The sequence below is a fragment of the Pinus tabuliformis genome, chromosome J (assembly GCF_031772625.1).
Source record: "Pinus tabuliformis cultivar Carrire ecotype Pingquan chromosome J, CPIR1, whole genome shotgun sequence".
NCBI classification, from domain to species: Eukaryota; Viridiplantae; Streptophyta; class Pinopsida; order Pinales; family Pinaceae; genus Pinus; species Pinus tabuliformis.
This window is the reverse complement of record NC_142295.1, coordinates 1,331,889,088-1,331,900,594: the sequence shown is the minus strand read 5'-3', so window position 1 is coordinate 1,331,900,594 and position 11,507 is coordinate 1,331,889,088. Positions and strand designations below refer to the sequence as shown.

At 33.5% G+C, this 11,507-nt stretch overlaps 1 protein-coding gene across 1 annotated transcript; it reads right to left on the bottom strand.

Moving 5' to 3' along the window:
• Positions 1-943: 943 nt before the first annotated feature.
• On the bottom strand, positions 944-1,453 carry LOC149232260 (uncharacterized). The gene has a single exon (XM_089381865.1). The coding sequence runs from the start codon at positions 1,451-1,453 to the stop codon at positions 944-946; it is 510 nt and encodes a 169-aa protein (XP_089237991.1).
• Between the last annotated feature and the right edge of the window lie 10,054 nt (positions 1,454-11,507).

Sequence of the window (11,507 nt, the reverse complement as noted above, 5' to 3'; positions counted from 1 at the left end):
GGCTAAAATAATTGGTTAGACTATGGTGGTCTGTTAGCAATAAAAAATTTCTTCCCATAAGGTAGTGTCGCCACATCTTCAAGGCGTGTATGAAGGCTGCCAATTCTAAGTCATAAGCGGAATATTTTTGCTCATGTTCTTTTAGTTTCCTCGACTCATAAGCAATTACTTTCCCTTCTTGCATCCACACGCCTCCTACACCTTCCTTGCTTGTGTCAATGCACACCACATAGTCCTTATTAGGGTCCGCTATGCTCAGAATGGGTGCAGTGGTGAGCAGATGCTTAAGCTGCTCAAAACTTTTTTGGCATTCCGGATTCCATCTAAAATCCCTTCCTTTTTTCTGTAAGGAAGTGATAGGATACGCTACTCTTGAGAACCCCTCTACAAATCGTCTGTAATAGCCAGCTAACCCCATAAAGGACCTAATTTCTACTACATCCTTTGGTACGGGCCACTTCATTATGGTCCTTATCTTTTCGGGATCCACTGCGATCCCTTCTTTCGTGATTATATGGCCCAAATATTGTATTTCTTCCTTGAAGAAGTCGCACTTGCTGAACTTGGCATATAACTGGTATTCTTGGAGGGTTTGCAGCACTACTCTGAGGTGCTCCTTGTGCTCTTCCATAGTGTGGGAATATATAAGTATATCATCAATAAATATCAGTACAAATCTATCCAAATATTGATGGAATATACTGTTCATTAAGCACATAAAAGTTGCGGGGGCGTTAGTTAACCCAAAGGGTAGCACCACAAATTCGTAATGACCATACCTTGTTCTAAAAGTTGTTTTAACGATTTCTTCTTCCTTAATCCTGATTTGGTGATACCCTGATCACAAATCGATCTTGGAAAATATTGTTGCACCTTTCACTTGGTCGAAAAGTTCATCAATCTGGGGTAGAGGATACTTATTTTTTATTGTCAGTTTGTTCAACTAACGATAATCTATGCACATGCGAAGGGTCCCGTCCTTTTTCTTAATGAACAAAACCGGAGCTCCCCAAGGAGACACACTGGGACGAATATAGTTTTTGTCTAACAGTTCTTGTAATTGCATTTTTAACTCTGTCAACTCTGGTGTACTCATTCTGTAGGGCACTCTAGATACCGGAGCTACCCCTGGTATCAATTCGATAGTAAATTCTATATCCCTTTTAGGTGGCAGTCTGGGAATCTCCTCCAGAAACACATCAACAAATTCTTGTATCATAAGGATGTTATCCAATGCAGTTGTTTTATCTTTCGAGTTAGCATAGCCCACTTGGATGGCATAGATCTGATACCCCTTCCTTATGCATCTTGCTAACTGAGAGGCGGTTATTGGCCGAACTTGTACTGGTCGCTTAATCCCTTGCATTTCTTGCCTTGCTCCAAGCTCGTCTCTATAATAAATAATCTTTGTTTTGCAATTGACTAAGGACCAGTGTTTTTCTAGCCAATCCATTACGATCAGAACATCATATGAACCAAGGGGGAGCACATTTAAATCTGCCAACACTGGCTACCCTACTATCTTTAGATCTAACAATTATTGACTTTTGCAAGCACTCGCCTCTTGGCCCTTGTAGCCAACTGTACTAGCCACGGATTCTTGAATTTAACAGGTTGCAATTTACAATGCTCTACAACCTTAGGACTAATATAACTTAATGTGGCTCCAGGATCAATTAAAACAGTTACAGTAAGGTCTGAGATTTTACCTTCGAATTCCACCATGGTCGGCTGGTATTCCACCCGACAATCCTCCAGGGCCGCATTAATCCGTGGTAAACTTCGTCCTATATCGCCGACTGTCGACGCTTCCTGAATTTGGGAAACTTGTTCGGTCCCTTTTCGTTGAGGACAGTTTTTAACATAGTGAGGTCCACCACAACCCCAACACTGCACAGGGGGCCTTGCTACCCCTTCGCTATCCAATTTTGCAGGTTGCTCGCTGATTCTAGATTCATTGGTTGGCTTGGGCCTGAGCGAATTTTTCTGTAAATTTTTGCTGCTTTGTCCCTTTCCAAAACCCTTGTTACTACTACCGCGATTTCCCTTACTGTTTCTAGCCAGCTTATTACTCCTCTTGTCATTCCATCTTTTACCTGGAATTTCCCCCTTCTGTTTACTTTGCTGATAACAAATTCTGGCTTTAAGAACTGCTTCATCCATTGTCTTTTGATTGTCAAACTCAATCCTTTCCCGCATATTCAAAGGTAAACTACTAATGAACCTCTGCAATTTAGCTTTTTCTTCTCTAATATAAGGCACATAATGAAGCAATGAAGTAAAACGAGTGATAAATTCGTCCATGGTTTGCTGTCCCAGCCGCAAGTCATGGAATTCTCTTTCCTTTTCGTCATAAAAACTCTCGGTCAGGTATATTTCATTAAAGTACCTTTGAAATTTCTCCCATGTTATGTTCTGTTCGCTTACTCCTCTTACGATCTTAACTTCTTCCCACCACAGGGTGGATTTTCCCCGTAATTGGAAGATGGCCAATCGTGCCTTCAGGTTGTGATCGTATTCATATAGTTGGAAGTATTTGTTCATATTTATCAACCATGCCTCAACTGCTTCCTCTTGTTCGCCGTCAAAATGTGGTGGTTTGATCTTACGGAATTCCCCTTGCAACTCTATTTGTTGCCTTTTCGATGTCTGCTACTCAGAAGCATTATCAGATCGTTCTTCCCGTTCTTCATCCCTTCCTTCTGACCCTCCTGGTTCTGTGTGGTGATTCCGTTCCTCCGACACTCTTTGCTGCTCAGCACTGGGGTTCAGCGATTGCTGATTCTACTTATCTGATAGGCTCTTTAAAATTCTTTCCTGCTCCATGGTTAACCTTGCGTTGTCCTCTCGTAATTGAGCCATTTCATTTTTTAGTTCCTGTGCTGTCTCCAATATTGCAAGGTTCATATTGCGGATCTCCTCTCCAAGCTATACCCATAATTCTGGGTTATTCCCAGGGCTAGTTGCAGGTCCCTGACCTGCTACAAACCTATGTGGGGCACTGCCCACCCTTCGCATATTGACTGTCTTCTGTTTTGTTTCCTCTGGTCTTAGCCTAAAAATGGAACCAAAATAAAAGTCAACACACTCATTGCTTTCTTGTAAATATAAGCAGAATTGCAACCGCAAAATTTGTAATGTTCTTACTTCGTTTGTTTTCAGTTTTTTCTTTTTTTCTTTTTCCTGGTGTTTGTCCCAAAGGCCACAGTTTTTGAAACTGGGCTCTGATACCAATTGTCATGTACCTAGAAACAATTTTTTTGTATTTATTCGCTACAAGGTTCTTATGCATACATTATATGGTTGGCATTCATATATTTCGTTTGATCCTAAGTACACCTCACATAATGACTAGCAATTAAGACCTACCAAGAATCTGGTCTCATCATTTTAATTCCGTTTGATTATTTGGATAAGGTTGTATCGATTTCCATGCAGAGTTCTTTATATGTCTTGCCCTGTTGGCGGTTGGAATGAATCCCACCCGTTGATTCGTGTACTCCCTACAGGTGTACCCAGATTAACGGTGTGTAGTCATTTAAGCTTTAGTTGCGTTGATTTGAGTGACTGCTTGTTACTGAATGTGCATTGACTGCCTGTCCCCCTTGGTACGTGGCATGGGCAGGCTACAGCTGCCACCTCGGGATCACTGATGCATCAACAGCTACGCAGCTTGAACGATGATCCAACGGATGTAATGAAGACCTGCTGACTTACTCTACCCTTGGCGCCGACAGGTAGCCCCATTCTTTCATGGAAAGATCTGGAAAGTTGCTCCGTCTCTTGTCTCAGTCGTGGGCTTAGGCAGACTCAGTTTCAGGGTTTGATTGCTGAGGAAAGGGCATGCGAAGTTCTAAAGCCAATCTCTGCTACCAAGTTTCACCACCGGATAACTGCATGGCGGATTTCTCCCTATACCACCTGTTTTCCACTTCTGCATTATTTGTTTGGTAGATAACTTAGCCATGCTTCATGCTCGGATTTCCACACAATTCTTAATCATATGGATCCTTGCTCGCAGGTTTCTTCTCGCCATAACCTGATTGTGGTTGGCACTGGATGGTGAGACGCTCTCGAGTCGATATGCCTTCTGGGTATTCACTGGTATGAAAAAGTGTTTGTACTCGTTAATGGTTATTTCTCTTTGGTTGAAGGCTGGCTAAGGTCTACAGACCCTTACGCCAGGGTTCGGTTCCTATAGCTCGCATGGCTCACTATTTGGTGACCCAGTTTGGGTCCCGGTGGCCATTCCCGTTAAGGGTTTCTGTTATAACGAAACTTTAAGTGACATGAGGTTTTTCAATTCCTCGTTTGTTCTATTGAGCCGCTCAGCTGTACATGTAAATTATCTGCTAATTTTATCAGGTCCTCTTTATGAATTTTGGGCGACCTCATGACATATTTCATATCTCGGGCTTTTGTATAGAATTAACAGGAATTTCTGTCTGTTTTATTCGTTTCCCCACTTCGGGCTATGCATGGCAGTTTTTTTTTATGGAGCTCAAATATATCATGATGCTTTTCTTTCAAGGGTTTTACACTCTGGTTTGAGTTACCTAGCTGTCGACGTTGTCACAGTTTTTAATGAAATTCGTTAACTCTGTTTCCAATAATGCTATGGTTCCGTTATCAATTTACGTTATCAACTGAAAGTTTTGCCCTGATGTTTAGCAATGTTATTTATTTGGTTCTCTGTTTAATTTGTAGCCTATTAATATGATTGTTGTTTAACTGTTTGAGGGGGTTGCCTCCAAGTCGAGGCTTGGGTTTCATCTCTATGCTGAGAGTGGAAACGTTGTCCCCTAACAGTTATCATTCCATCTCTTTAGGTTGTCTCTGATTGGCTGCTTGTCACACTCGTGACCCCTAGCCTGAGATCCCCGCAACCCTCTTAACTAGGCTTTTCCACGTAAGGGTACCGAAAGGAAAGATTCACTAGACTAAACCCTCCCCTGTTCCTATAATTGAAAGGTTTCCTCTCTAAATGGTAATTTCCACTCAAGGTCTGAGATATTCTTTAAGGAAATCAATGGATGCTTGTACCTCCATAATTGTTTCACGGCATTGGGTTTTGTATTATTTTCTTGCTTCTCAGACCTTTACTAATTTTATACAGCATCTTGATTAATTCAAGTGTGTAATTCATATGTATCAGAAGCGTCATAGTTTTACTTGTCCGATAAAACTCCCGTGACATAGCCACCTATATTTGTGCCTAGTCTAATTCAATAGACAACTATAATTGTTCAGTAATACCAAGATAATGGTCACCTTCCTAGAGGCTCTCAGGTGTTTCCGCTACTATTCTTTTTCTTTTTTCTTTTTTAAAGAAAATATATTAACTATAGGACAAGTTATGTTCCATTTATTTCTTTTCCTCCCATTTGACACAAAAAACTGTAACACTCATAAACTCTTGGGATTCCTATAGTGAAGTTAATTCAATATAGTACTTACAGCGTAGTTAATTTAACACAGTACTTTACAGTGAAGTTAATTTAATATAATACTTTTATTCTACCCAAATTACTTGCAGAATTGTTAAAGGTATTCTTCACTTACCTGCACTACTGCAACTTACAAGTACTCCAGAAGCTGGGCCTTCTCTGTTTCTCCCGCTTCCAATTTGCCACCCAACCTTGAGATTCATCTTTCGAGACCAGAATCTCCCCCCTAGCTCTTGTTGGACCACAGCCCTCAGCAAGTTGCTGGCACTTTCGTGCTTGGCTATCTGGTCGTCACCAGACTTAGCCTTTTTCCTCTTCTATCTCTCTCTCCTGCCTATCCCTACAGCGCAGTGCTCCCTAACTCTCTTTTCCTCCAGAAAAACTTTCTAATTAGAAAATAGTTAGGGTTTCTTGGGAAGACAATAATTGTCTACCTAAGAGATTGCCAGCTCTTAAATAAACATTTTTTTTAAATAGAAAATATTATTAAATCCAACCAGATAATAATAATGAATTTAGTTTACCATTTACCACAACAAAGTCAAATATTTACATTTATCCTGGGGCATCACATATCAACTCAAGCCTTGAAAATTAAAAGTATCTCTATGCCTTTAACTAGTGTAAAGAAGAAAATATGCATGACTAAAATAAGAACAAATTCTTATGAGCTACATCCCAAAAATGCTATTAGATGAAAGAATCAATCACTTTTCTGACTTTAAGATGATCGAATATGAAAAACATTTTTCTCTAAATTTTTTTTAATATTATACTGAGTTTAGATCTAAATTCAAAATATTTTGACTCAACAAAACTATATTGATATTAGATCTTAGTCGACCAATGCCATCATTTGTATTTTTACCATTTAAGGTAAAAATTAGCCGTTGGTCGATTTAGCCGTTGGAGTCTCTGCTCAAACTATTTAACATGCTAAGCTGGATCTCTTTCTTCAACTTATCCTGACGATAAACCACTCTTGTTGGTTCGAAACGCGTTGACAAATATCTGTCTACATGCGATTTACACCGAAGTTATTCTTTCAAATTAAATATCATCAAAATTTTAAATTTTCAAAAAATAATAATTTTTAAACTAATATAAAAAAAGAATTTCATTTCATCTAAAATAATAAAATATACTAAATTTTTCCTTATATTAATTAAAAAAATAAACCAACAAGATAAGAAGTATAAATAAGGTCAATACTAATATAAATTACTTATAGTATTTAGTATAATTATTAATATATATTTAAGTTTATTTATAATTAAAAAAATATAGTATAAATTAATTTTAATATTTACTATAATTATTAATATATATTCAATTTTATTTACAATTAAAAAAATATAATTTTTTTATAATAATGTTTAATATATTTATGGAAAGATTTTCTTGAATTTAATTAAGATTTGGTTTAATTATTTTAAGTTTTTAATTTATTTGGTTGGAATTTATAGTATAATTTTTTATAACATTGTAATTTTTAATTATTTAGAAAGAATTTTTAAATATATAAATAAATTTAATATTTTAAAAAATCTTTAACATATTATTTCAACAATTTAATTTTATTAATTTTATAAATTTCTACCACATTTTAGATAAAATTACCTTAAAAAATTAACCACCACATATAAATTAAACTAAAATTTTAAAATTTTAATAAATGATATAAATATCTCAATAATAAGAGAATTCTGATAACATTATTAGTGTTACAAAAGCCAACATATAGAATTCGGAGTCTCCGGCACTTTCCCACTGGAAAGAATCAAGGTCCTGTCAGGCTGGATACACAATCAGTGCTTCACCCATGGAAGGAGACAATTGTTGTCGATCTTCAAGGCCACACTTTTATACTTTTGTCAGGCTGCTTTTTGACTTTGATTTTTTTTTGGGTGTTTATCTCTGAATGGAAATTGTGATATGTAATTGAAGTGATGTGTAATATAATTATTTTGAGAATTTAGATCTAGAAATGTAATCTTATTCTGATGATTGTACTTTCTTTATTTATCATAATAGAAACCATGTAATTGAAGTGATGTGTAATATAATTATTTTGAGAATTTAGATCTAGAAATGTAATCTTATTCTGATGATTTCTCTGAAAAAAAAATCTTATTCTGATGATTGTATTTTCTTTATTTATCATAATGGAAACCATGTAATTGAAGTGCTGTGTAATATAATTATTTTGAGAATTTAAATCTAGAAATGTAATCTTATTCTGATGATTGTATTTTCTTTATTTATCATAATTTATCATAATGGAAACCTTGTTTGCAGCGTGAAAAAAAATAAAAAATAAAAATCATAAAAAAATATTAATTAACTACTTTTTATGAAACAAGTAAAGTAAGCACTTGAAAAATAGGAATATTTATTTTTCAAGTTATTTCTATTAATTTTTCTTTTTATTTTAAAAAATATAATTTTATTTTTAAATTTTTAAAAAATTAATATTTTCTAAATATTATTAGAAATTCAGAATTGAATAATTATGGCTATAATCTTAGAATTATTTTCAAAAACCTACCAATCAACATATAATAAGAATATTATCATCCCTAAATTATTATCCAAAACCCACATATCTAACATAATAAGTAGTTTATGAATTACTAAAAATTTAAAAATTAGAACCAATATATTTCTTCATTAAAATTTAATTCAAGTGGGAAAAAAATATCCACCCCCATAATCTGCAAAACTAAAACCAAAAACATATTATTTTAATTTCACGAACATTATCACCTATTTTCATTAAATTAAAACTAATTACGTATTCCTTTTCTAATTTCAATTTCACAAACACCGTCGTCTATGAAGCATGAAATTGTGACTCAAAATTAAAATTATTTAAATTAAATATCATTAAAATTTAAATTTTAAAAAATAATAATTTTTAAACTCAAAAAAAAATAAACAAACAAAAAACAAACAAACAAAAAACAAACAAACAAAGTTTTCATTTAAAATAGTAAAATATACTAAAATTTTCCTTATATTAATTTAAAAATTAAACCAATAAGAGAAGAAGTATAAGTAATGTCAATACTCTTTTATATATAACTTAATTTTAAGTATAAGTAATGTCAATACTCTTTTATATATAACTTAATTTTAATATTTAGTATAATTAATAATATATATTTAATTTTATTTATAATTAAAAAATACAAAAAATTATAATAATATTTAATATATTTGTTAAAAGGTTTTCTTGAGTTTAATCAAGATTTGATTTAATTATTTGAAATTAGAAATTTATTTAGTTGGAATTTGTAGTATATTTTTTTGAGTGGTCTTTAATGTAATTTTTTGGAAAATTTTCTGAAGGGTTTTTGCGGTTTAATTACTCTAAAATTTTGCAAAAACTAGTTTAAATAACACAAATCAAGATTTCACCACAAATTTTCACCCCACATTCCCACACAAAAAATCCAAAAATACACACTAAAAACAATTCCTATTTTTTATAATATTATAATTTTAATTGTTTGAAATAAATTTAACATTTTGAAAAAACTTTAAAGTATTATTCTACACAACTTAAATTTATTAATTCTATAAATTTTATTAGATAAAATTAACAAAAGAAGACCCCAAAAAAAACCACCCCATATAAATTAGACTATAACTTTGATAAATTAACAAAAAAGAAAACTAACCACCACATAGACTAGAACTTTAATAGATGGTATAAATATCTCAATAATAACATAAATTGTGAGAACAATATTAGTAATACAAAGGCCAATAAATGGAATTCCATAACCCAACACCCTTATGGAACAAAATAAACAATGTGAAATCTCCATTAATTATTTGTGGTATTAGACGATTGTCAGCTAAAGGAATAAGATAAGATTATATAGGATTAGATGGCAAAATGTAATCAAATTTGCTTCGCTCAACTACTTCAATATATTTCTGGAAATAGGTCGACTCATATAATTGTATGAAGTCGTATGACTTTGGTAAAACGCTAACACACTCATATTTTTAATACAACCTTTTATTATATTTTAGTTGGCAGAGGCGAAGCTATCAATGGCGAAGCAATATTGATAGCTGTGTAGATTTTCGTGTGGTCCCGTTGGTGGTCACTAAAGAATGGGAAGCCATGGAGTAACTCAACCTCAATTTCGATTAAGTTAACAAAATTCGATTAAGTTAACAAAATGAAAATGTATGATATTTAAAAATTAAATTTGGTCGAAAGGTTTTGAATTTATAATGGTGAAGAAGAAACTCATGTTTTTAGTCATTATGTTCATTTAAATTTACACATAATATTTAACCAAAAAAATAAGATGAGATATCAATAAAATATTTCAATATTCATGTTAATTAAAATATTAAATATTATATAGTTGATATTTAAATGTTTTAATTAAAGTGGATATGGAATTTTTTTGTTAATGTTTTATATTAAAATAGCTTTTTCTTTTTAATATTTTGTTAAAAGTAGTGCACATTTTAGTAGACTTGATAGTTAAGAACATGTGTTATATATATATATAACACTTAATCATGAGTTGAAGTCTTTTAATCGTGAACATGGAGTTAATACATGGTATTTTAAAAAAGGGGGTTAGAGTATGTACTCCTTTGTAAATTTTATCAATCAAATTGTTGAATGGAAGTGGGTCTCTTACCCACAAACAAAGGGGTCTCATGTACCAATTTGGTGTATGTGGCCTTAAAATTGGATTATTATTATTATTATACTAAAAATATGTTTTCTATTGATGGAGATGTGTAATTCCTTGTGGCATTTAAAAAATATAGGGTTTGCAATCTGTATGTGATTAGTGTTTGCAACAAGTTTCAATGATGGAAGTCATTGCAATGGGGAGCATAGCTCCTTCCTACCAAAATGTTGTTATTGGATATTAGTCTACATGACACCAAAATTTTATGGCCAATAGTGACTGCAATAAAGATGAGTAAAATAAAACAAGCAGAAAATCTAGAAACTTTAGCGTTGTTGATTCGAATTTATGAAGGGAACGAAATGAAATATAGATTTATAACAAAAACATAAAGATACGGCTAAACTTGACTTCTATTAATAAATGGAGTGTTTTAAAACTATAAAAATGTGGAATGAAACAAACTCGCATGAATAGTGGTAGCTTAATATCTCTAAGAAGAGATCCAACAACTACGCACCATCAACAAAATGCATTATAATGAGGTTGAAAAACACTTTTTAACATACAGAAATAATGAGGAAACCCTAAACATCCAAAAACCTAGCCATAGGAGATGAAAAACCAAAAGGGTTGTGTGCCCCGATGGGGTTAATTTATACATCAACTTCCCAGGGTCGTTACTTTATGCATAATATATTTGTTTGGTGCGCTTGATAGCCCATTGGAAAGGTCTAGCCTAGAAGTACACATTCCAACTCAGCGTAGACTGGAGCCTAGGGGTATTTCTTGGGCCAGCTTGCCACATCAAAAGAACATTGCTTATGGTCTCAAAATGGCCCTAGAAGTTCAAGACATAAAAAATTGTAGAAAAACTATCAAGATGGAGAATTGTGCTTTCTGCCAGTGGAATAGGTGGGTGGCCATTGATATCCAACTAAATCAATTGTTGATGAACATACATCAACAAAGGGAAAGACTACATAAGTAAGGAAATGCCTACGTGGATTAGGGAAATGCATACTAAAGGCTATCAAAATCCCAAATATAAGATAATTATCAAAGTTGGTGAGTAGATTCAATATATGCGGGATCATGTAATTACTGAGAATTTCATGAGTATTTGGCCCACAAAAAAAGAAAGACTTTGGAATAATAAATTCATCCCATACAAGGAATATTTCACAACTACCCATGTATGGATCCATATGTATTCTTTGTCACAGGAGTTTTGGGGTGTTGAAATTTTGGAGAGCAATGGTAATGCCCTTGGATTCTTTTCCAAAATATATGAAGTTACCACACAAGGATGGTATACATAAATCTCTCTCAATCCCTACAAAAATATATGTGCCTCACATGCCAAGACTATGACTGGATTCAAACCATA